Source organism: Aquarana catesbeiana, linkage group LG01, assembly GCF_042186555.1.
Source record: "Aquarana catesbeiana isolate 2022-GZ linkage group LG01, ASM4218655v1, whole genome shotgun sequence".
NCBI classification, from domain to species: domain Eukaryota; kingdom Metazoa; phylum Chordata; class Amphibia; order Anura; family Ranidae; genus Aquarana; species Aquarana catesbeiana.
Genome location: NC_133324.1, coordinates 314108015 through 314135384, shown reverse-complemented (window position 1 = coordinate 314135384; position 27370 = coordinate 314108015). Strand labels below are relative to the sequence as shown.

Sequence of the window (27370 nt, the reverse complement as noted above, 5' to 3'; positions counted from 1 at the left end):
GATGGGTAGAGGAGAATAAGGGGGGGTAGTCAGAGGGGAGAAGTTCAGGGAAGGAGCATTTCAAATGTAAACATTGCGGTAGGCTTAGAAAAATGAAGGCCTATCTCTAGGGTCTAAACTACGCATGTGCAATGACTGCGCTTATTGCACGGGTCCCTAGAGTGAACTTCCAAACATATAGTATGCGGCCTTATGGGCTACTGAGGTGGAAAACCGTAAAGTATAAAAATAGAGAACATTAAGCAACAGGCTGATATAGGTGCTACATCAAAGAGTTCAGTCATTACAAATGGAAAGAATTTTAAAAGTACCTATAACACAAAAGTGAAAAGAGAGATAATGGGGGGTAATATATGGAGTTTTATGGAGGTTTGGTCGGGCTTCGTGGATGTTTAGGAGGTGCAGTTGAATAAGACAGAGATGTTGATGGTGAGCCCTCGGCAGCGGTGCCGTGTTCCATCATGGTGTTTCGTGTGGTTAGGTAGTTTTCCGCCTCATCAGGTGAGGTGTTCCCCTTCATGTGTCTGAATGCGGAGGATAGCTGGATATGCTAAGGAGAACCGAATTTGGTTGTTATGTAAAGTTGAGCAGATCGGCGAAAACGGTTTACGTTGTTTCATCACCTCCATGGAATAATCTGCGAAAAGCAGCAATTTTGCACCATCTACAGTTAATGACCGCGAGCGACGAAATTTTTGCATTATAGCATTCTTGTCAACATAGTTTAAGTATTTCACTATGACATGGCGAGGTTTGGCGCGGGTTTCTGAGTATTGTCCCATGCGGTGTGCACGTTCAATAGTGCAGGGTATGCGGAGGCCCAGTTGCTCTGGGATGGTTTTTGCGCATATATTCGTGAGCTGGGAAGCTGGGATCGATTCTGGTAAACCGATTATGCGCAAGTTGTTCCTTCTCGAACGATTTTCCAGATCGTCAAGTTTATCCCAAATGTCCCTGTTCGTGGCGGTGATGCATACTAGCGTGGCAGATGAAGCTGTGCAGTCATCCTCCAGGGATGATATCCTCTCTTCCACATGCGTGATGCGCTGTGCCTGTGCCTGGATTTCTATGTGGAGCTGCTCCAATCCTCTGTGCACTGCTGCATCCACAGTGGCTGTTAGTGTGGGTCACTACAGCCTGTGCAATGCCAGCGGCGAAGGCAGGATCTATACCTGTCATCTCATAAGCTGAGGGAGGCTGTGGCTGCGTCTGCAGCAGTTCTGTTGTGCCTGGTGCGGCCGCCATCTTGGCCGTGTCGGCCATTGTTTCTCTCGCTGGGGGTATCGTGGAGGATACTGCCCGTGCATAGGATCGCTCCACAAAGCGATCCATCTGTGCCCAGAGAGAAGCAGGGATAGAGGGGGGTCTCCCCACAGCAGTAGCTGATTTAATATGCCGGGTATGTGAGGAGCGGTGCGAGAGCTGGATCTATTCACCTCCTCCTCATATGGCGCCGGACCAAAAAGCTTAGTTTTAATATTAGTATTAAATATATCAAACATAATTGCTAATACCTGTAAAGTAAAAAAAGATGTTCAATAAAGATTTATTGGGAGCTGTAAAACTTTTTGTGATATTTATAATTTCATTTGAATTGCTCTTCTGAAATAGTTTTTTGTGCAGACATACTTATACTGTAGTAATAGAAGCCCTTTCCTGAAAATGCCAAAGAATAGGGGAAAGATCATGTGACCACACAACAGCACTGCAGGAATACTTAAAAAAACAATACAGTGGCATGACATATATAATTTACAGCAGAGATTCCCAACCACCGGGCCGTGGCCCACTACTGGGCCGTGGCCTCTCTGCAGCCAGACCACGGTGGACAGGTGGCATGAGAGAGCAAGGCAGGTGGGCAGGCAGATGAGGTGGATCAGAGAGGCAGGCGGGCGGACGAGAGAAGCAGGCTGACAAGCAGAGATGGCATGCAGGGGGGGAGCAGAGGGATGACATCATCTCTCACCGCCTACACTGCATCACCGCTCTCTTGCCCTCACTACCGACCACTGTACAGAGGCTGTGCTAAATGGACCAGGGCTGCAACCAATGCTGTGACAATCCACATCTGGTGGCACTGACTAGCGACCTGGAAAGTGACATCCTCAACTGGTGGCAGACAGCATGGCAAGTGACATCCTCATCTGGTGGCAGGCAGCATGGCAATTGACATCCTCATCTTGTGGCAGGAAGCATGGCAATTGACATCCTCATCTGATGGCAGGCGACGTGACGTGGCGAGTGACAAGTTACATCTGGTTGCAGATGACAGTGGCAAGTGACATGCTCAGAGCTCCCACTGATTCTGCGTTATGGTGAGTTGAACTATTTCATTTTATATTACAATGTTGTAATAGAAATAATGCGCTTCAATCATCCTGACACCAAAACAACCATGGTGCTGGGATTATTGAAGCGCCAACACCAGCCATTGCTCCGACAAATTGCCCACGAAAAATCGCTTAACCCCCCCCCCGGGCCTTGCCACAATTTTCTTACACGCAGCAGGTCCCCAGTGCCAAAAAGGTTGGGGACTGCTGATTTACAGCATGTGAATTATGGCAATTAACACTTCTCTGTTTAGTATCACTTTAAAAGCTTTGGACCTCTACAGTAGAGAGTTGATACTTTGTTCTCTTTGCCTGAGGGAATCTTAAACAAGCTCTTTAAAGAGACTCTGTATCATTTTGTTGCCAGGTTTGGAGGTGGAATATTATGGCTTGTGAACAGTGGTAACATCCTAAATTACTCAACATGTGGACCTTTGATTTGAATAACAATTTGAATGTCCAACAGCATACATGGTCTTATTGTTGGGTTAGCCCATGTGTGGCATTTTAATAGACAAATCTTCCGGGTTCTGGGTCTTCTGCTTTCTGTCCTGATTGGCCGGGGTGGAAAGCCAGAAGCTGAATGTTGATTTGCCAGTATCGCAGGGTGGGAGGGTTCAGGGCACAGTGCTCTGCGCCCCGAGGACAACATGAAACAGGCCAATTGGGGCCTCGGGCTCCGGTCACATGCTTGTGAGGGGGTGACAGACCTGGTAGAAACCTGTTGGTCTGGCGCCCCGCACAGTGCGCGGCCACACACGATGTTTGATTGTGCAGGCTAGGGGGGGGGGGGGGCGGATTGTGTGGGCTGGGGGTGCGGCAAAAATGACAAGCTTTTAAGACTTTTTAAGTCTCTTCATTCATAGGTAAAGAATTCTTGCACTTCATATTTCTGTGGAAATTATGATTGCTCTGAGTGGAAATTTGCATATGAACATTACTATACCCATAGCTAACTGAGGAACTGGATCTAGAAGTTGCATTGTCCCAGCCTGACTTAATGATTTTGATTAATGATTTTTACACTGTAGTCTAGATGGTATTTAGCAATTATTTTAAATAAAGTATATTTACTTATGATTAAAGGTATTGTAAAACTTCCTACCTGAATCTTGTGGGTTTTTTCCGCCTGCATATGATTTGCATTGATCATGTAGTTTCATGCTGTCATTTGTTGGTCTGTAAGCACAACCTATAGCAAGGCAAATCTTTACATTCTGGTGTCAGAAGTTTCTGTTTGTCTTCAAACACGAGGCATGTGGCATGGCACTGCAGAGATTAATGCATGACCTCTGTCTGTAGTCTAAGAACTGACATTTCCAGTGAAGAAACTACATATCCTGGGTCTCTTAGTCTAGTGCTGGTGCAAGTTCAGTAATCAGATCTAATAGACACAAGCAGGCACAGCATTCACAGACACGGAGAGCTCACTGATTCAGCTGGAAGATTATTTTTTCATTACATTAACACTCCTCTGATGAAGAGCAGATGGCAATGCATGCATTGGATGGATGTTTAGAATCATTCCACTCTGTATGTAGTTTTCTTACGCAAACAGTTATTTGTGAAACGGTTGCAAAGTTTATACTCGGAGAACCTGCCGCTAATAACATTTCCTTTAGCAAAATGACAATATGAAGCAGCCTGCAACAGGAAGCACTGCTACTGGCCGGATCGCTAGGGGGGAAACTTTGGAACAGATTCACAAGTATGATTTGCATAGGATTTACCCTTGTGGCTGGGGGGTGATAACAATAGGCAGTTAAGCAGCAGTTTAACTGCCACCTGACCTTTACTTAATATGGTGTCCAGAGGAGATGGTAAACATGCCACAGCAAAATTTATACCACAGATCACATTTGGTGTGCTGCGCTGCATCTGTGGCAGGAACCATAAACCAGGCAGAGACAGAAAATGCAATTAAAAACACACCTTTAATAAGATACCAAAAAATAACACAGGTCAGGAACTTAATCAAAAACTGAAGCCAGAGTTTGGATGCCAGAGCATGTAATCAGACAAGCCAGGGTCAGGAAGCTAGAAGTTAGCATAGTAAGGAGCAAAAACAGGAAAGGATAGTACCCCCTCCTCAATGACCCCTCCCCCCCTGGGGGGGGGGGGGCAACAAGGCATGAGGGGAAAATGTCTATGGAAAGCATGGAGTAGTGCAGGAGCATGTAAGTCCGAGAATGAGACCCAAGAGCGTTCCTCCGGACCGTAACTCCTCCAGTGAACAAGATATTGTATGTGTCCATGAAACCTATGGGAGTCTATGATAGATTTTATCTCATACTCCTCATGTTTGTCAACCTGAACCAGGTGAGGGCGTGGAGCCGAGGTGGTATAACGGTTGCACAACAAAGGTTTTAACAAGGAAACATTGAATACATTGGAAATACACAGTTTAAGTTAGAAGGAAGACCTAATGCGTAGGCCACTGGGTTAACCTTATGGAGTATACGAAAAGGCCTAAAATACTGAGGTGCCAGTTTTAGTGAGGGAACACTGAGTCTGAGGTTATGGGAAGACAGCCAGACCCCCCCCAACTTGGTAGGAGGGTGCAGGTAGGCTTCAGCGGTCATCATGGAGTCTGTAACTCTCTCTGGAGCATTGCAAGGATTCTTGAAACTGCACCCAAGTGGAGCGGAAATCCCAAAGATGTTCCTCCAACACAGGAATTTCCTGCGGAATGAATGTGTCAGACAACATGGATGGTAGGAACCCATAGCTCGTCATAAACTGAGATAATGGGGAGGCGGCATTGATGGCGTTATTGTGAACAAACTCCGCCCAAGGTAACAGGGCTGACCAGTTATTATGGTGGTCAGAAATATAGCAATGTAGGAACTGCTCCAAGGCTTGGTTGGCCTCTTCTATGGCCCCACTGGATTGTGAGTTATATGCTGAGGAGAAGGAAAGCTGAATTCCCAACTGTGCAGAAAAGACTCACCAAAACCTGGACACAAACTGGCTACCCCATTTGAGATGATAACTTTAGGTAACCCATGTAACTGAAAGACCTCCCGAGCGAAAATTTATGCCAGTTCTTTGGACATAGGCAACTACTTTAGCGAAATACAATGTGACATTTTTTAAATTGGTCAACCACCATAAGAATAACTGTTTTGCCCTGGGAGTTGGGTAAATCCACAATAAAATCAATAGACAAGTGGGTCCAAGGCCTCTCCCCACTGGGTATGGGTTGTGGGAGGCCAACTGGAAGGTGGATTACTTATTCTGAGCACACACGGGACAAGCAGCTACAAAGACGGCAAAATCAGCGTGGAGACTAGGCCACCAGAATTGTTGAGATATAAACCATATGAGTTGATTTTTCCCTGGGTGCCCAGCTGCTTTAGGAGAATGGTAGGTCTTGAGCAAAGTACTGCGGAGATTCTCAGTGACAAAGCAGCGGTCATGAGGATTTGCAAGCTGCAGCCTTGCAATGGGGGGTAGACACCCTCCTGCAACAAATTCTCCTCCCACTGTGGTGCAGGCAGGCACAGCCCACATGAGAGTGGAATATTGGCTTTAGATGTACTACTTTAGATGTAGGGTTCATTCACATGGCTGTTTATGGCTGTACACTGCTAAGAACAGCAAATTTTTCAGGTGGGTATGGGCGGGTGTTCACTGATTTGTACAGGCCTGCCCACAGCAGACTTGTACAAATCAATGACAGGTGACAGGTTGACTTTGTTGGAGGCTGTTTGCATGTAAGCGACTACATGCAGGTAGGGACAGAGAGACTGTACGCAGACTGTTTGCATCCAGGTTGGCTCATCTGACCCTAATCACAGGTAATCAATGAAGTGCATATTGTGCACAGAAACTCCTCATGGACTGTGTTCTTTACACACTATGTGCCTTTGCTTGACCCCTGTAAGTATTTACAACAGCTTGTGTGACGTGTAATACTAATATAATATAAATGTACTAATACAGTTATATTTGCTACTGTAATTATGTTTACTAATGTTTATTAGGTATTTACATTGTAGAAGTAAAATACCCAGCATATATAACCCCTGAGGAAGGACTAAAAAAGTTCGAAACATGCTTGGTTTCGTCACAGCTATTCATGGGAGCTGACCTGGAATTGGATATGGTAGCCCTCTGGATGCTATTTTTTGTGTATAGGGTATTTGCATGTACCTATCAATGATTGGTCAACATTGTATTTATATGTTCATCTCTATATTTTATCTTCCATTTTTAATGATATTGACGTTAAAAAAAAAAAACTTTTTCTCTTACACAATGAGTCTGCCTTACAGTCCATGGTTTCTGTGCATAACCCAGATAGCAAGGAATTGTGCTGCAAGTTTGAAAATGATTTGCTAAACTATTGCTAGACTTGCCAGGCTTCACACGTGTGTTGCACAATTGCAGCAAGTCCGCATTGCATGACTCCAGATCAACTTTCTTTGTAAACATTCTGCAAGTCTCCTACAAGTTCTGGTTCAGTTGTGTTGTGCAATAGTCATCCCACCACAGGGGTCACTGTGACGGAATTTTCATGCTGTAGACTTGCAGAGCTCTTGCTGTAGACTCACCACTGCAACTTTGCTCTTGCTAGAGACTTGCCATGCGAATTTGCTACAAATTGTAAAAGTGTCAACTAGAACTTGTGCTTCAAGTGCTCTGCAAGTGTACAACTTGCCAGTGAAAATGTGCAGCAAGTTAACAGGCTTGCAATTCAACACTGCCACAAATCTGTGTCAAGTTATCCATGCTATCTGTGCAATATGCACTAAATTGCTGTTTCATTTCCATTTACGATTTTGGCAGACTATGCTCTATTACACCACGCTTCTTTCTTCCTTTTTCATAATCACAGGTACAGGGGGTCCCCGGGTTACAAACAAGTTAGGGATTGTAGGTTTGTTCTTAAGTTGAATCTGTTTGTAATTTGAAACAGGTACATTTTTTAAGTGTAACTCCAGCCAAAAAATCTATTTTTAAGCTTTTTGAAAAACATAGGGAAGGGTTATCACCCCTGTAACATTTGTTTTGCTGTCTGTGCTCCTCTTCAGAAGATTTCACCTCACTTTCTGTCCCAATGACAATTGGATTTTGAGGTTGTTGTGGAAACAAGCCTTGGTGATAAAGCATCAGTGGAGGTACCTTTCCCCCATAATAGCTCTTACAGGAGTAAATTTCCCTTCCTAGGGGTAGATTTCCTCTCATCTCCTGTTGTCTCCCTCCGTTTGTAAGTAGGAGTCGTTTGTAAGTTGGATGTTTGTAACTAGGGGACCCCCTGTAATCACTTCATGGCAGCTAAACCTAAACATCCCGCCGTACCCTCCACAGAAAACCGCTGATCGCATAAACGATCATGCGAATGGGCACTAAAACTGTAGTGAAGTCCATAGATGATAAAAATCTTTTGGGGTTATTGTCTGATAGAAATGATTCAACATTTTCTGTAAAGGGGAAAAAGTGGCAGCGCTATACGATAAATAAAATAAAATTAGCTTGAAGAGCTTAGAGGCCTTATTGTTCCTTTGGCTGTGCGTGATTGGGAGTGACAGTTAGCCAAGTGCTATCTTCGGGAGCTACTAAAAAAAGCAACTTGGAGCGCAATGTGCACATTTATGGCCACAAAAAGAGAAAAATCTAAAGGTTTAGAAGAGGCTAGAAAACAGTAATGTGGAGGGTAGATGGGAGAAAGGGAGAAGATTTTTTGTGAGAAAATGATGGCAGAACATCATACATGATCTAGGTAGAAATCTAATACTATGATACCATGATATGGCTTGCCGCCGCACAACACTGAGGATTCGATCACATTTTCCTGTTATCCTGCAATATTGAAAGCCACTTATTATTAGGGATAACCACATTGAGAATTGATTAATTTTTGATTCCCCTGATTACCGGTAATATCTGCATGTAAATCTGTCTAATATGTAGAGAATCACACAATCCAAGCAATCATGCATTAAAAATAATATTTTTTTCTGCAGATTGAACAAATCTGCATCCAGAAGATTAAAAAATAAATTGCAAATGGACGATTTGTGTGGCTTTCAAGCCAATCTGCTCATCGCTACCCATTAATTGGAATAAACAAGAGTGAGAACTTTCCCTCAGATGCGCGTTCACAAGGTGGGAGCGTGCTTTAACGTCACAGGCAGCAACTGTTGTTATAGGGAAGAAAGCAGCCCTGGCATTCCTTTAGATGTGTAGGAGTTTTGCTCCTCCCTTACGTTCACTGGGTGGTTTCTGGGCAGTTGCTTAGTTGTGATCTATTTGCACAGCATTTAGGACAATAAATCTTCAGTATCACCTTGCCTAAAGTTAAGGAGAATCAATAGAATTCAAGTGTTTTTCCACCTTTGTGGTCACATTTGAGAAACCGCCGCTATATACCGTGTTTGTTATATGTTTTCATTCACGCAACATTCTTAAAAATAATGAAACTTTTTTTTTCACCTTACTACGTTTTTCTCTGGAGCAGGGGCAGTCGGGTGGAGGATAAACCTCCCCCTTTAACGCGGGTCCAGGATAGTAAAGTTTTGACCGCCGGCAATGGGAAAAAAAGCAAATCGCTGCTAAATTGCGGTAAAAATAGCGTTTTTCTGCTGCCGCGGTCAGGGTAGGCTTGTGTACATGTAGCCTAATAAAAGCAGTTACTTGATGATTCACAGGCTGCACAGTTATGCCTGGTACACACGATGAGATTATCGGGCAAATGATCGTCCGTTTTTTTTTTCATATCGAAAATGAGGAGGTTACTAAAGTTACAACAGAACAAAAATTCAGAAGTGATGTAATATATTGTATTGTATTTGTATTGCATTTTTGGACAAAAGCTGTTGTGATTAACCACTTCAATACACACTTCTTTGAATGACAATTGCGCGGTCATACAACACTGTACCCAAACTAAATTTTTTATCATTTTTTATCATTTTCTTCCCACAAATAGAGCTTTCTTTTGGTGGTATTTAATAACCGCTGGGGTTTTTAGTTTTTGTGCTCCAAATAAAAAAAGACCAAAATTTTTGAAAAGAACATTTTTTTTCTTTGTTTCTGTTATAAAACGTTGTTTTCTCCTTCACTGCCAGGCACTGATGAGGCTGCACTAATGGGCACTGATGAGGTGGCACTGATATAGTTACATAGCAGGTGAGGTCGAAAAAAGACAGTCCATCCTATGTGTTTAGTTACCCTGATGGGCACTGATGAGGAGGCACTAATATGTAGAATTGATAGGCGCTGATAGGCGGCACTGATATGCAGCACTGATTGGCACCGATAGGCTACACTCATATGCAGCACTGATGGGCACTGATAGGCGGCACTGATAGGCACTAATAGGCAGCACTGATAGGTGGCACTGATGTGCACTGAAAGGCGGCACTGATGGGCACTAATAGATGGTACTGACGGGCACTAATAGATGTTACTGATGAGCACTAATAGATGGCACTGATAGGCAGCACTGATGAGGAGGTACTGACCGTCATTACTGATGGGCTCTGATTGGCATGATCAGCGCACACCCCCCCTCTGATATGAGAGACGCCAGTCGGCTCTCCCTGTCAGCGCGAACCGAGGAAAGTTGATTGCCGGCACTTACTGGTTCACGCTGTGATCAGCTGTGATTAGTCACAGCTGATCACGCTGTAAAGAGCGTCAGAGGCTCTTTACCACGATCGGAGATCCCCCACTGATCGCGGCTTATCCTGCTGGACGTCATGTGACACCCAGTCAGGATAACAGAACCACTTTCCCGCCGTCATTCTGCATACATCGGGCGGGAAGTGGTTAAACAATGATATCAGATGAAAAGTCGTGATCGGCTCTCGACAGCTGTAGCTGTGTACTAATGATCAGATTATCATACGATTGATTTGAAAGCGGTATTTTTTCATCCAACTTTAGCTTTAAGGCTATCAGTTCTAGCATTTTGCATGATATATACAGTATATGAGTGGTAGTTAGGAGCCCCAAAGCAGCTTGGTGGGCTAGAATTTCAAACCTCAAGGAGAAATCCCTGCTTTGCAGGGTAGAAGATATTGGGTACCAGGCACTTTAGAGTGTGTAAGGCTTACTTAAGCATACACCCATGTAAAGGCCGTGTTTTGCCTGCATGGGATCTACAGGTGTTCCATGTATCTATGCAGGCAGTCTGATTCATGTCAATTGGGATGCAGTGGCTGCACGGACACAGCTGCTGCTCCCAACTTAACATCCATGTTGGTGTGTATGCAGGTAATTCTGTGCCTGCAGTGCCACTGCTACCTGCACATTGTTAATGTTTACATGTAAGCCCTGAATTCACTAGGAAGCAGCAGTGGCACATAGGATCCATTTACAGTGTACATTTGTAAATGTTAGCACAAACCTTTACATGTGTTCAGTGAAAAAGTGGTCAACAGCAGAACATGAACAAAAAAAATATAGTTTTGCTTAACCAGCTTGAACCAGGCGTCGCCATACTTTCTAAACAAAAGGCCAGTTTACTGTCCTTCAGACTTTAGGGGGCCAGACTGTGGCCATTGGTAGTAGACAATGCCTAAGACTTGGTGGTCAGCGTAAGGAAAAAAAAAATACATAGCACCTGTGGTCAGTAGGAGGAGGAAGAACAGTGCCCCATCATTGGTATTTTTGGGAAGAATACTGTTGGTGTGAGCAGGAGATAAAGAGCTCCACTGTTGTTGTCAGTGGGAAAAATGGTGCCTCATTGTTGTTGTCAGTGGGAATAATGGTGCCTCATTGTTGGTGTCAGTAGGAAGAATGGTGCCTCGTTGTTGGTGTCAGTGGGAAGAATGGTGCCTCATTGTTGTTTTCAGTGTGAAGAATGATGCCTCGTTGTTGGTGTCAGTGGGAAAAATGGTGCCTCCTTGTTGGTGTCAGTGGGTGGAACAGTGCCCCATTGTTGGTGTCAGTGGGAAGAATGGTGCCTCATTGTTGTTGTCAGTGGGAAGAATGGTGCCTTGTTGTTGTTTTCAGTGGGAAGAATGGTGTCTCATTGTTGTTGTCAATGGGAAGAATGGTGCCTTATTGTTGTTGTCAGTGGGAAGAATGGTGCCTTGTTGTTGTTTTCAGTGGGAAGAATGGTGTCTCATTGTTGTTGTCAGTGGGAAGAATGGTGCCTTGTTGTTGTTTTCAGTGGGAAGAATGGTGTCTCATTGTTGTTGTCAATGGGAAGAATGGTGCCTTATTGTTGGTGTCAGTGGGAAGAATGGTGCCTTGTTGTTTTCAGTGGGAAAATGGTACCTCATTGTTGTTTTCAGTGGGAAGAATGGTGCTTCATTGTTGTTGTTAGTGGGTAGAATGGTGCCTCATTGTTGGTGTCAGTGGGAAGAATGGTGCCTCATTGTTGGTGTCAGTGGGAAGAATGGTGCCTCGTTGTTGGTGTCAGTGGGTGGAATAGTGCCCCATTGTTGGTGTCAGTGGGAAAAATGGTGCCTCATTATTGTTGTCATTGGGAAGAATGGTGCCTCATTGTTGGTGTCAGTGGGCGGAATAGTGCCCCATTGTTGGTGTCAGAGGGAGGAATGGTACACAACTATTGGTGTCAGTGGAAGAAATAGTGACCTATTGTTAGTATCATTGGAAGGAATAGTGGCCCATCATTGATGTCAGTGAGAGGAATGGCACCCCACTGTTGCTGTCAGTAGGAGGAATAGTGATGCTTTGTTGTTGTCAGTGGAAGGAATAGCATCCCATCATTGGTGTTAGTGGGAGAAATGGTGCCTTATCGTTGGTGTCAGTTGGAGGAATAGTGCCCCACCATTGGTATCAATGGGAGGAATGGTGCCTCTTTGTTGATGTCAGTGGGAGGAATAGTGTCCTATCTTTGGCATCAGCTGGAGGAATAGTTCCTCATTGTTGGTGTCAGTGGGAGGAACAGTGCCCCAAGGGCCAGATAAAGGCAAGCAAGGTGCTGCATCCAGCCCCCGCATAAGGTTTGGAGACCACTGCTACAGACCAAAACAGAAGAAACAGTGTGATTGGATTTGGATTTTCACACTAGGCACAGTTGGAGGAATAGTGCCCCACCATTGGTATCAATGGGAGGAATGGTGCCTCTTTGTTGATGTCAGTGGGAGGAATAGTGTCCTATCTTTGGCATCAGCTGGAGGAATAGTTCCTCATTGTTGGTGTCAGTGGGAGGAACAGTGCCCCAAGGGCCAGATAAAGGCAAGCAAGGTGCTGCATCCAGCCCCCGCATAAGGTTTGGAGACCACTGCTACAGACCAAAACAGAAGAAACAGTGTGATTGGATTTGGATTTTCACACTAGGCACACTGGCTCTGGTTCGGCAGCACTTCACAAAACGGAAGATGAGAAAAAGACCCAGAATTGAGAATCAATACAGATACAATCCAACGAGAGAGCCAAAAAAAACGTCCAAGAGTCCAGGTAATTTAATGATACAATTAATTGATATAATAGAACCAACGTGTTTCTGTTGCCAAACACACTCCCCCTTCATCAAGGCTACAAAACAAGTACAAATACAAAGATCATACATCTAGATATAAAAGGTCACAAATAGAAAAAATGAGAATACAAATAAAAGAATAATATGCATAAAAGTCAAAGGGTATACACCCATTTGTATGTAATATCTGATTCAAATAAAAAGAGCAGTGTGACTGGGCCCATAATGTACAATACTGCTGCATTCAGATAAATGATGGAACTTAAAGCTGTATTAAACCTCAAAGCAAACATTTATTATATGGCAGTTTACCAATTCTTAGATGTGATGGCTGTATTTGTTTTCTTTCTTTCTTCTATTTTCATCTGGTGATCCAGCCAGTAATTTTTTATTTTTTTTGCAAGAACAAGCTCTCTTTTAGTTGTATCAGTTACAGAAATGGGACAAACCATTTAACTTTGACAGGGGTGATTACAGTGGTTAGATTTTATTTATTTACAATAAACCTTTATGTCAAAAGGAAAAACCTGTTTGCTGTAACTGCGTATAAAGTGTTAGCTGGAGTTTGGCTTTAATTCGTTAGTGTATTTAAATCTGCTAGAACATCTAACACTCCTGACCCCTCAGATTAACAATGCTGCTGTCCAAAGGTGTCTCAATTGTGCCTTCTTCCATAGTGGAGATTCTCTAATACAGGAGGTGGGTTACTGACCAGATCACCAGGTAAAAACAAAGGGAAAAAGCCTAAAAAAAGAAAAGGAATGTAGACACCACATATAATTATTGGTAAGTTGCACTATATTCCATTTTTGGTTTTGGGTTTAATACTGCTTTAACCACTTCAGCCCCGGGAAGATTTTAACCCCATCCTGACCAGAGCACTTTTTAAAATTTGGCACTGCGTCGCTTTAACTGACAATTGCGTGGTCATGCAATGCTGTACCCAAACGAAATTTGCGTCCTTTTCCCACAAATAGAGCTTTCTTTTGGTGGTATTTGATCACCCCTGCGGTTTTTATTTTTTGCGGTATAAACAAAAAAAGAGTGACAATTTAAAAAAAAAAAAAAAAGATATTTTTTACTTTTTTGCTATAATAAATATCCCCCAATTTAAAAAAAAAAAAAAAACGAATTTCTTCATCAGTTTAGGCCAATATATATTCTTTTACATATTTTTGGCCAAAAAAATAACAATCAAAACAAGCGTATATTGGTTGCTTTGCGCAAAATTTATAGCGTCTACAAACTATGGGAAAGGTTTATGGCGTTTTTATTATTTATTTATTTTTTACTAGTAATGGCGGTGATCTGCGATTTTTTTTTTAGCGGTATTGCGACATTGCGACGACAGATCGGAGACTTTTGACACATTTTTGGGACCATTGACATTTATAGAGCGATCAGTGCTATAAATATGCACTGATTACTGTATAAATGTCACTGGCAGGGAAGGGGTTAACTGTGTGTTCCCTCACTGTGTTCTAACTGTGTGAGGATGGGACTAACTAGGAGAGATGACATATCACTGTTCCTACTTTGTAGGAACACACAATCTGTCTCCTCTCCTCTGACAGCACAGGGATTTGTGCGTTTACACGCACAAATCCCTGTGCTGGCTCTCGTGCACGCGATCGCGCATGGCCCGCGGCGATCGCGCGTGCCGGCCACGTGCATCGGTCCCCCTCTGTGCAGCAGGCGTGCGCGGGTGCCCTAATTATTTAGATACAGTATGTATTCCATTTAACGATACTGTGTACATTGCAATCATATATCTATTTTATTGTCAAACCTGAATTCTTTACTTAAAGCGGGATTCCGGCCACTATAATTTTTTTTTAAAGTCAGCAGCTACAAAGACTGTAGCTGCTGACTTTAAATAAGTAGACTTACCTGTCCTCGGCTCTCGGGTCCCGGCACCGCCATCCTAAGTAAGAGAAACAGGCAGTAGAGCCTTGCGGCTTTACTGCCAGTTTCCTACTGCGCACGCGCGAGCGGCGCGACGATCTGTGAATGGCCCCGTGGTTTTCTGGGAACACACACAGTTCCCAGAAGGCAACGGGGCCGCTCAGCTAGGAGCAGAACATGCCGCGGAATAGGAAGAGGCAGATTAGGAAGACTGCCTAGCAACAATAGTTCAGGTAAGTTTAAACCTTTTTTTTTTTTCAAATTTTTTAAAAATTTTTTTAAAGATTTTTCATGCTATTTTCTATTTTAGGGTGGCCCTCCACTTTAACCACTTGCTGCCCGCCCGCCGTCATATGACGGCAGGACGGTGCAGCTGTTGTTATGGGCCGGCACAGCCTTCCATGCAGCCCAGGGGGCGCGCTCCCGCCGCATCGCTCGGGTCCTGATGCGCGTGCCCGGCAGCCGCGATGTTACGCCGGGAACCTGCGATTGCCCGGTAACAGAGCAGGACCGTAAACACACAGATCCACGTCCTGTCAGATGGAAGGAGACCGATGGTGTGTTCCTTGTACAGAGGAACACCGATCGGTCTCCTCCCCTTGTGAAACCCCTCCCCCCACAGTTAGATTCACTCCCTAGCAACATATTTAACCCTACAGCGCCCCCTCCTGATTAACCCCTTCATTGCCAGTCACATTTATACAGTAATCAATGCATTTTTATAGCAGGGATCGCTGTATAAATGTGAATGGTCCCAAAAATGTGTCAAAATTGTCCGATCTGTCCGTCGCAATATCGCAGTCACGATAAAAATCGCAGATCGCCGCCATTACTAGTAAAAAAAAAAAAATAATAAAAATGCTTTAAATCTATCCCCTTATTTTGTAGACACTATAACTTTTGCGCAAACCAATAAATATAAGCTTATTGCGATATTTTTTACCAAAAATATGTAGAAGAATACATATCGGCCTAAACTGAGGAAAAAATTTGTTTAAAAAAAAAAAAAAATGGGATATTTATTATAGCAAAAAGTAAAAAATATTGTGTTTTTTTCAAACTTGTCACTCTTCTTTTGTTTATAGCACAAGAAATAAAAACCGCAGGGGTGATTAAATACCACCAAAAGAAAGCTCTATTAGTTGGGAAAAAATGATAAAAATTTCATTTGGGTACAGAGTTGTATGACCGCGCAATTGTTATTCAAAGTGCGACAGCGCTGAAAACTGAAAATTGGCTTGGGCAGGAAGGGGGTGAAAATGCCCTGTATGGAAGTGGTTAAAGCAGTTGTATGCCCTGCTTTGTGTTTTTTACCTACAGGCAAGCCTATAATAAGGCTTACCTGTAGGTAAAATGAATACCTTCTAATGCCGCGTACCCACGGTCGGATTTTTCGACGGGAAATGTTCGATGGGCGCTTGTTGTCGGAAATTACGACCGTGTGTAGGCTCCATCGGACATTTTCCGTCGGAATTTCTGACAAACAAAATTTGAGATCTGCATCTCAAATTTTCCGACAACAAAATCCGTTGTCGTAAATTCCAATCCTGTGTACACAATTCCGACGCACAAAATTCCACACATGCTCGGAATCAAGCAGAAGAGCCGCACTGGCTATTGAGCTTTTTTCTCGGCCCGTCGTACGGGTTGTACATCACCGCGTTTTTGACGTTCAGGATTTCCGTCAAGATTTGTGTGACCGTGTGTATGCAAGACAAGTTTGAGCCAACATCTGTCGGAAAAAAAAACATGGATTTTGTTGTCGGAATGTGCGATCGTGTGTACGCGGCATAAGGCCTGGTTCACACCTATGCATTTTGTTTGCAGAAACACACTACAGTCCATTTAACATGGTTTCCTATGGGTCACCTTCACATCTGTGCATTTTATGGAAAGGGCCAGGGACTTTTTTGGGGTTTTCGGTTCCATAAACATCAATGGATCAAAAACGTGTATTGAAAAACGCAAAATGCACCTTGAAGATGCAAACTGCATAGGTGTGAATCACGCCTAAACGTACACCGTTTAGGAGATATTCACCCTACATGCAGCCACTGATGTTAGCAGCGCATGCGCTCTTAGGCCTGATTCACACCTATGCATTTTTAGTGCTTTTTGCAATTTGCACTACAGTCCATTTAACATGGTTTCTATGGAACATGTTCTGTAGTGCAAATCTGCAAAATGCAAAAATCACTAAAAATGCATAGGTGTGAATCAGGCCTGAAGGTCTGGCGTATCATGCCGGAACTTCAGAGCTTCTTGCCGGAATATGCGCGGGAGTGATATCATCGCGGTTCCGGCCACTCACAGCGGTGGAGCCCTGCGAACCTGGAAGAAAAGCCGGGGGGAACATGTCAGCCCCCTCAGCGGTGACTGGGCGCTGCTGCGGGGGGAAGGGGGGGCTTCGTTCTAAGGTAAGTATTTCATAATGTGCTAGTATGCAATTGTAGCGCTGGTAGATTTGCAATCTACCGCATGTTAGGTAAATTTAGTAAATTGTGCGTTAGGAAGGTTAAAGTTTGCCTCTGTTCCAGCTTGGCTGACGTTGTGTGTGTTTCCGTGCTGACCGGTGGGTGTCGCTGTTGCCACTGGTCAGGGTTGGAAAGGCAACGCGTTGAAGTGAATGGATGCTCCTCTGTCCCGGAGGCACGCTCGGTGGAGGTGGTCCTCCGAGTTGCATTTTGGGCGTGGGTATTTATGGGACAGATGCCATATTTTGGGGTTCGTTTTACAGCCACCTGCTGGCCCTCCTGGCCGACAGGTATGCGTTAAGGAGCTACCTCGCGGTCCTCCGTTCGGGAGGCCCATGAAACAGCGGCGCAGGGGTGGGTCCAGAGGCTTGTCTGGAGCCTACCACCGCGGCCGAGGAATGGTCCTGAGCTGTCGGTCCTGTGTGACGAAGCTGGACAGCCGAGGAGATCCCAGCGGAGGACCCGTCTTGGAGAGATCACGCAGCGTGCTGGTCTATAGAGGGGCCTGGTGACTCGGTTGGAGGACGTATCCAAAAGTAACCATACAGCATAGTGTTGCCGGCTTGGCTTAAAGGTTCAAGCACTGTGACTGACTTTCACTATAGAAAAACCTATACATCCTGTGGCAGAGGAATGTATGGATTTTGTTCCCAAACAAGTCTGTGGCAGAGACTTTGATTCGTGCTGCGTGCTGGCTGCTAGGCTGGTGAGAGAGGCCTATCCAGACGAGCAAGGAGTGTGTCCCACGAGGGGAGCGCATTTCAAATAGTATTTGAATTCTACCAGGACATTTTGTCAAGAGAACCCTACCAGAGAATATTTGAGTTTCTTCTGCAAGTTTCCTTTCTACCTCTTTCCTGCTACTTCCTAAGTCATTTGTTTAATAAAGCATTGAAAACGTACTCCAGTGTTGGTGCGTGTGTTGTCCAGGAGTAAACTCAACGGAACCCTTGACCCGGTGCCGGTGAAACAGAGGGAAGCAGAGTGAAGGTAACAGACCCGCTTAAACCAGCAGCTCCACCGTGAGTTAGTGCTACATGTGGGTGCGTCGTCCGGGTTTTGTTGACCGTCAATTATTGCAACCCAGTGGAGTGTTTTACCGGGAGTTTACAGAGAGAGCTGGACTTTGAGAAAAAAAATCTTTTCAGGAAGAGGAAAGGTTACACTGAAAGACTTTGCTTCTAAGTGCGTAGACACTGGGCGCCAGAAAAAGGCCCGAGAGTTAAGTGACTGAAAGAACAAGTGGGAGGAGGTACCCTACTTGCTACCGCGTGGGACGGGTGTGTGTGTTTGGCGCCAGAGGAAAAGAGAGGCCTTGTGATCGTGCTGAGAAGATCAGACTGTGGCCATGTCTTTTTCGGCATTGCAATCAGTTGTGGGACCAAGAATGTTCCCTGTAAGCACCGTGATGAATACTGTGCAATCTGGGACTCTGCTCACGGATAGGCTGTTTGGGACTACTTGTCTGTGCCTAAGCCCTTCAGAAAGACTGGATGTTCCGTCCCGATGGATGAACGTTTCAGCAGATGCTTTGTACATTGGAACTTCGGTCGGCACATCTATGCCAATAAAGTGGTAATTTGCAGACCGGGAAAGGACAATGTTGTGTACTTTATTACCACTGTGGATAAAGAAGGGAAATCATTGACCTTGCCAGATCCCCGGTTTTACTGGTAATTATGGACAATAGAACTTTGAAATTACCTAGCTAGATAGTGTCAGGGTAAAGAGATCTGCGTGGTCAAGATCTACAGATTCTGTTGAGAGTTTAAATCCAAGGACTTCTTTTTGCTAGCCGGATTTCTTTTATAGAAAAAAAAAAGTTCTTATGCAGGGATGGACTCCTAAAGTATATATTTTTTCTAGTATAGGTTGTGGTAGGAAAGTTTCATTTTTAATGAGGCTTTACTCCCACTGTTGTATAGGATGTATATGTGTGTGTCTAACTATGTTTCCTTTTCAGAGATTATCAGATCATATATAGAGCTGGGAGGCTTTTCAGCTAGTTAGTTAGTGAGGTTGTGTATCATTATACTGTGGTTTTGTTCGCGGCTGTGAACATAATGTTTTATAGATATAAGTCTCATAGTGTCTTTAAACTGTCCTTTCTCTCCCTTTGCCTATCCAAAGTTATAAGAAACTCAAATGCTTACTCTCAGACTTGAGAGTTATTGTTACTGTGTTGGGATAGACGTTGGGGACAACGTCTATTGTAGTGGGGGGGAGTATGTAGCGCTGGTAAATTTGCAATCTACCGCATGTTAGGTAAATTTAGTAAATTGTGCGTTAGGAAGGTTAAAGTTTGCCTCTGTTCCAGCTTGGTTGACGTTGTGTGTGTTTCCGTGCTGACCGGTGGGTGTCGATGTTGCCACTGGTCAGGGTTGGAAAGGCAACGTGTTGAAGCGAATGGATGCTCCTCTGTCCCGGAGGCACGCTCGGTGGAGGTGGTCCTCCGAATTGCATTCTGGGCGAGAGTATTTATGGGACAGACGCCATATTTTGGGGTTCGTTTTACAGCCACCTGCTGGCCCTCCTGGCCGACAGGTATGCGTTAAGGAGCTACCTCGTGGTCCTCTGTTCCGGAGGCCCACGATACAGTGGCACAAGGGTGGGTCCAGAGGCTTGTCTGGAGCCTACCACCGCGGTCGAGGAATGGTCCTGAGCTGTCGGTCCTGTGTGATGAAGCTGGACAACCGAGGAGATCCCAGCGGAGGACCCGTCTTGGAGAGATCACGCAGCGTGCTGGTCTATAGAGGGGTCTGGTGACTCGGTTGGAGGACGTATCCAAAAGTAACTATACAGCATAGTGTTGCCGGCTCGGCTTAAAGGTTCAAGCACTGTGACTGACTTTCACTATAGAAAAACCTATACATCCTGTGGCAGAGGATCGTACGGGTTTTGTTCCCAAACAAGTCTGTGGCAGAGACTTTGATTCGTGCTGCGTGCTGGCTGCTAGACCGGTGAGAGAGGCCTATCCAGACGAGCAAGGAGTGTGTCCCATGAGGGGAGCGCATTTCAAATAGTATTTGAATTCTACCAGGACATTTTGTCAAGAGAACCCTACCAGAGAATATTTGAGTTTCTTCTTGAGTTTCTTCTTCAAGTTTCCTTTCTACCTCTTTCCTGCTACTTCCTAAGTCGTTTGTTTAATAAAGCATTGAAAACGTACTCCAGTGTTGGTGCGTGTGTTGTCCAGGAGTAAACTCAACGGAACCCTAGACCCGGTGCCGGTGAAACAGAGGGAAGCAGAGTGAAGGTAACAGACCCGCTTAAACCAGCAGCTCCACCGTGAGTTAGTGCTACACAATATATACTAGCACATTATGCCATTTTCTTGAAGGCTTTTTTTTCCCCTTGATTTGCTACCGATTTAAACAAAGAATATGCAAAAAAAAATGTTTGTGTTTGTCCCATCGTATAATATCGGAAGAACTATCATGATCGGCTTTCAAAACCTGTGTCAGATTATCGTACGATCGCTTCGCTTGTGATTGTGTGTACGGGCCATAAAACACCCTCATCTTTCAATCCCGGAATATGACCTCTATGGAGAGTTTCCAGTATTATCCCCTTCTCATCATTGTCCACCTGCTTTTATCAGCCTATACCTCTCTATACATATTAGACAAGCTCAAAATTATTATTTTTTATTATTATTATTTGCTTAAATGTTGTGGAACTGTGCCTTGCATAGCCCAATAAAATAAATATTAAATGGAAGCTTTGATATATCCTTGGGTTGTCATAGAGGAAACCAGAGCCCATCTAATGGGGAAGCAGGAAGGCGCGTGCACGTCTACAGGGAAGCCGGGGGTGCCTGATTGGACGAAGCCGCGTGCACCCGCCGGAGCAGCTGTGCTTTACCAGAGCCGCCGAGTCTGCAGAGGACAGGAGGCGAGGAACTGCAAACATGGCAACGGGCACAGGTGAGCTTCCCTCTCCTCAGCACTACCTTCTCCTTGTATCCTTTCCAATGGCTGGAATAAAACGTGTCATGTCTTCCACAGAGGCAGAGACCAGGCAGAGGCTCCTGAAGACGGTGAAGAAGGAGGTAGGTGACCCATTTCTTCCTTCCTTCCTTTCTTCTCCCCTCATTAGGTGGTGTGTATGGACGGGCTGTGGTGCCTGGGAGGAGGGTGTGTTCCATGGACACAGCTGGCAGAGGGTGGGCACTGGAGAAGCAGCCTTGTCCTAGGGTTGCTTTCATATGGATCTCAATTAGGTTGCTATGCCAATCCATGGGAAGGTTAGCAGTGTCACAGTGACTATTCCAGGGGAGAGCGCTGACATTTATTACCTGGGGACCTGATTGCTAGAAATCCTATACAAGCTTTATCAATATGCCATAAATATTGCATTTCCTAATGTAGTGTATATATTCACATCAGGTGCGTCTGTAAGCATATTCCCAACCAAAAAATAATACTTCCTTATGAATTCAGTTCACACATTGCATTTGTCCAGCGCTGAAAGAAAAAGAGTACGTCATGCGCTTTTTTTTTTCCCGCACAATACAACGTGTTCAAATGTGCATGAATGCAACGCAAACAGACGAATGCAACGCAGCTAAAATATACACCAACGCGTTAGAAAAAAGCAACGCACATCCAGGGCTGGTGCAAGGATTTTTGACACCTTAGGCGAAAACTTAATTTTGCCACCCCCCCCCCCCCCGGCTCCACAACGGACTCCACCCCCTTTTCCCTGCCCATGCATACCCCACCATTTTAATTAAGTGCCCATAAAAATGCAGCCTCACCAGCGCCCATCAAATGCAGCCTCACCAGCGCCCATCAAATGCAGCCTCACCAGCGCCCATCAATCAATGTTTGCTTGCTTCCATTTATTAGGGAGTCGGGACACAGACACAGTCCTCTGCCACCGCTGCATTTCTGACACTATGTGTGAAAGGAGCGGTGGCTGCCTGCTGATGCTGAGACTTAGTTGCTTAGGAACACCAGTAGCGGGGCGCCCTAGGCGGCTGCCTAGTTTGCCTAGTGGTAGCACCGGCCCTGCTCGCATCCGTTGTGGTGCGAATGAGCCTCTATAGTAACGAGAGCCTGACCGTGCATTTCTGCAACAATCTTCCCATACTATTCATTTAATCGCTTCCCGCCGAGCTAATTGTAAAATGACAGCTGAGCGGGAGCTCTCCCATCCAGAGTGGAGGTCACAAGACGTCCTCCTAGGATTGTGCCTCCACCAGAAGCAGCGGATGACAGATCGGTGTACTGGGCTGCCGCTGGTACCATGTTATCACTGTGACCAATCACAATTGACCATGACAATTGTACACAATATTATACAGGATTTAAATATTCTACAGGATTTATATAGCACCAACAGTTTGTGCAGCGCCTAACCACTTCCCGCCTACTGTATTCAGATACCACGAGGTGGTATTGTTATCCTGACAGGGGATCATATGACATCCAGCAGGATAAGCCACTCATGCGCGCCCACGGGGGCACACGGTAAGGAGATCGGTTGTGCTGTGTGTCGATCCAACACACCGCATCTCTGATCTAGGTAAAGAGCCTCTGACATAGGCTCTTTACCACGTGATCAGCTGTGTCCAATCACAACTGATCACATGGTAACCAGGAAGTGTCGTTAATCGTCTTTCCTCCATTCGCGCTGTCAAGGCTTGGATAGAGGAAAGGCAATCAGAGGCTCTCCTCTCCTGGGGCTGTGCTGATAATTAGCGCATTGATTATCAGTGCAGACCCATCAGCAATGCCTGCCAGTGATGCCCATCAGTGCCCCACCAGTGAAGCCCACCTGTACTCATATGTAATGTCAATCAGGTGCCCATAAAGGATGCCAGTCATTGCCTATCGGTGCCGCCTATCAGTGCCCATCAGTGAAGGAGAATACTTGCTTACAAATTTTTAGAACAGAAACAAAGCGACATTTTTTTTTTTTTCAAAATTTTCAGTCTTTTTTTTAAATTGTAGTGCAAAAAATTAACAAGCCAGTGGTGATCAAATACCACCAAAAGAAATCTCTATTTGTGGGGAAAAAAAGATGAAATGCGACATTTGGGTACAGTGTCGCATGTCTGCGCAATTGTCATTCAAAGTGCAACATCGCTGAAAGCTGAATATTGGCCTGGGCAGGAAGGGGGTAAAAGTGCCCTATATTGAAATGGTTAAAGTGGTTGTAAACCCCATTCATGAAATTTGGTCTAAGCACATATATATGTAGTGTTTACTTATCTCTCTCCAAAGCTCTAAGTGTCGTTTCTCTCTGATGCTTTGTTCCTCTGTTACAGCATGAGTCACTTCTGAGAAGTTCACTGACACATGAGATAACATTAGCTGAAAATTTGTGTCGGGGAGGGAGCTTAGAGGGAGATTAGCAGGGAGCTTATCTATTCAGAATACAGCTCTGCATGTTCCTTCGTTCCTCTGTCTATGTGGAGGGGGAGGGGGGTGTCCCTTTCCTCCAATCTGCTCTCACACAGTGTAAGTGCTGAAAGAGGAAGAAAGATTTTTAACACGATCTGCACTTTTCAAAGGGTGTAGAAAGGGGAAGACAGCAGATATACAAGTAGAACTTGTGTAGGAGGATTTGTATCATCTGAGGCTATTCACTTAATTGGGTATATGTTAGGGTTTACAACCACTTTAATAGATGGCTGCCATTCAGTGAGGTAGATTTAATGTTGCACTCAGAATCAGGTGCAGCTGTGCATGGTAGCCAATCAGCTTCTAACTTTAGCTTGTTCAATTAAACTTTGGCAATAAAACCTGGAAGTTGATTGGTTTCTGTGCAGAGTTGCATGAGATTTTGCACTCTTCAGTTTTAGTAAATAACACCCATTGTGTACTATTGTGTTGATCTCTGTGATTGGTCACTGATCACAGTGTACAGACAAGGCCAATCACAGTCTATCTACCATGTGATTATCTGTGGCTAATCACAGCAGTACACACTGGATGATTGAATTTCATTCAGAAAAAAATACAAAATGAGTTGCTTATAACCGTGATTAACACTGTTATAAGCAATCATAATATGTAAAAAAATCCTAATCACCTCCCCAGAGTAATACAGCATTACCCTCCTTTTCGTCTTTCTTCGCCTCGTCTTTCTTCTCCTCGTCTTTCTTCTCCTCGTCTTTCTTCTCCTCGTCTTTCTTCTCCTCGTCTTTCTTCTCCTCGTCTTTCTTCTCCTCGTCTTTCTTCTCCTCGTCTTTCTTCTCCTCGTCTTTCTTCTCCTCGTCTTTCTTCTCCTCGTCTTTCTTCTCCTCGTCTTTCTTCTCCTCGTCTTTCTTCTCCTCGTCTTTCTTCTCCTCGTCTTTCTTCTCCTCGTCTTTCTTCTCCTCTTCTCCTTCTGTTCTCTTCTTCTCCTCTTCTACTTCTGTTCTCTTCTTCTCCTCTTCTACTTCTGTTCTCTTCTTCTCCTCTTCTCCTCCCCCTCTAATTTTCACCTATGTGTCCTCACATTCTTTGCAAGGCTTTGGGGCTATGTACTGTAATTGATGATGTCAGAGGGCACATGACCGACAGAGCATAGGGAAGAAGAGGCTGCCGCCACTGGTCTTACAGCCTGAAAGGCGCCAGGTATCGGCAATAAAAAAAGTTCTTTTTCTGGTACCCTAGAGATAAATATGCATTTAAAAAATGTTAGCACAGCATTTTATATTCCTGATATGTGCCTGTTGTACCAGGCACTTGTGTTAAAAAATATCCTGTTCTCTTTTGTATTGCTTCCTTTGTGTGAAATACCTGGTGATCCTGCCAGTCCTCCCTGCTTTCCTTTTTCAAACTGACCACACTAGGCATGAGGGCATATTTTTCTCGGTGTGTTCAGTATTGTAACTGTGCTGGGAGAACAGCCTGCCTGTCCTCCAATTAATAGACTTGTGCTGACATGCCTCCCTGCACAACCATTCACTGGGGAGATCAGTATGTTGCTGTTTCTCCACCCCCACCTCTCTTTTCCTTTCTGCAGCTTAGAACAGATATTATGTGATCACTCATTAATTCTAAACTGAATAGGTTGTTTTACAAGGTGAGAGTTCACATATACTTTAAAACCTTGCAGTGTGGGGAAAGTTCCCCCTGCAAGGGAGGATTCTTGTCCCCCCCCCCCCCCCCCCCCCAGAGTGCAAGAGCTAAGTCTATCCTTTACAACATGTTTCACATTACAGCCATTGCTCGACCCCTGAAATTCCCCCATTTTCCTCCACTTACCTGTATCACAGGCCGCTTCTCCTCGCAGAGTCCTGTTTAATTTTAAATTCAGTGTGTCTCCGCCCACACAGCTGTGTCAGTGGATCTGTCACACTAGTCCAATCTATCATCACAGTAGTTTTCAGTGAGGTCATGTCACCACACTCCTCATCCATTGATACATCCTTCAGCTCCATAACTGAAATGCCATTGTTTGGTACAGATCTGGGGCTGGAGGAATAGTCTGTAGGAGCCTGTGCATTGCACCTGTGATATCCAGATTGCACTTGCAATGCTTGTACACTCAAGTTAAAAAAATAATGCATGCAAATGTGTTCCTTTTTTTTCAATATAGCTGCATTTATTTTTATTTATTTTTTTCTTTAAGGTAGGATATGCCTTTACCTGCCCTGTGTAGATATCCAAAATCCTTGAGACACTTGCTGGGAGACACCTTTTGGATGTGATTACCAAGCCCCCATAGTACCCCCCCCCCCCCCCCCCGTAGTTTGACAGTCTGACACTCCCAGAAGAGGAGAGGGCTATGCATTGTGTTAGGGAATTGATTCTTCCTGAAGTATTAAAATGGAAAAACACAGCCAGAGAGTATTTGAAACACTTTCTTATGCTTTTAACTGCCATTTTTTTAAGTTGGTGCCAGGGTCTATTAAGAATGTAAATCTATCATGTCCAGCAGCGTGTATTTGTATTATTTCTTTAAATCCGTCCCCTGTGCCTGCGGAAGATCCCTGACCTTGATACAAATCCTGTATATAGGACCTTAACTTCTTTGTGAGTGAGATAGTAGACTTTACTTTAAAATACAAGGTCAACTTTCTTCTTATACCACCTTCGCCCTGTCCCATCATGTCCCACATTCGACATAAAAAAAGAGGAGGAAACCTAAAAAATATACTTAATGCATTTCTTAGCTTCTTCCATGGTTCCTACAGTAAGTGAAGGTGATGTCAATGGCCTTCCATTTGGAACCTGGAAATGCTGAGGATCTGAAATATTGTGAGAAGATGCTCATACACTTTTAGAAACTTCAGGAGCCTCAGTGTTCCTCACTTTAAAAGCCTATGATGTAAACCTCACCTTACAGGTGGAAGCTTAGTTGTAAGGTAAGCATAGTTTTCTCCTCCAGATGTTTTGAAAGTGAAATGCATCATTTTTTCATAGCAATGCAGAGGTTTAATAAATATGTGGATCTATTTTTCTGTAAGATCTGCTTTAGGCACTGCCCTCTTACCGTGGTATAGTCCCCATCCCCTGGTTACGCAACTGGTAAATGACAAAGCTTTTACTTGTCCCACTGTTCAATTGAGCCATGCACTATGCAATTTCTTTCCTTTAACCACCCAGGTCTCAAATTACACTTAGCTCCGTGCTCTATGCTGCGCAGTGTGTGCCATCAAATTCTTGTCCCCTGCCCTCTGGAGTTCAGAAATGCTGTGCAAAATGTGTGCTTTAGGAGGCTGTAGAAGAGAAAGGGCTGCAAATAAACAGGAACAACTTAAATAGGAGGATTTAGTCTCTTTGTATTGCTTGAGGCTAGTCACTGCACTGGGTATATGCAAGGGCTTACAACCACTTGTTTAAAGCTGAATTATATGTTGCCTATCACTTTATTAGTTCATTGAGCCAAGTTTGCCCATACAAACTATTTCCATTAGTATGTCATGTGACTGCTGGGAGCGCTGTATCATACTGTAGTAGCATCCCCTACATACAGTAAACAGTGCTGTGTTCTGCAGTAGAAAGGGCAACTTTTTGTGTGCAGCTGGAACAAAATCAAATTGGCCTGAATGCTTCTCAGCCATTCAGGAGAAGACTTGTATTTTTATCAATGAATACAAGGCTTCCTCTGATTGGTCAAGCTATATAGTAGGTAGAAGAAGTCACAATCCCTACCTCAGCCAATCAGATGAAGCTTTGTATTCATTGGTAAAAGTACAAGGTGGCTTTTGAATGGCTTAGAAGTATTCAGGCTGACTTGATTTTGTTCCATCCACAAATGAGGAAGACACCCATACTTCTGTGGAACACATAAAGTAAACACATACTTTATGTAGCTGA

The 27370-nt window shown here is 44.3% G+C and overlaps 1 protein-coding gene across 2 annotated transcripts in view; it reads left to right on the top strand.

The window, feature by feature from the left end:
* The first annotated feature begins 20895 nt into the window (after positions 1-20895).
* The window catches only part of SGSM1 (small G protein signaling modulator 1), a 351523-nt gene continuing 345048 nt past the window's right edge, over positions 20896-27370 (top strand). For both annotated transcript variants that reach the window (XM_073629552.1, XM_073629541.1), the window contains exons 1-2: positions 20896-21037; positions 21119-21162. In XM_073629552.1, the coding sequence (XP_073485653.1) occupies positions 21022-21037; positions 21119-21162 (60 nt within the window). In that variant the 5' untranslated portion in view covers positions 20896-21021. The remainder of the gene's footprint in view (positions 21038-21118; positions 21163-27370) is intronic.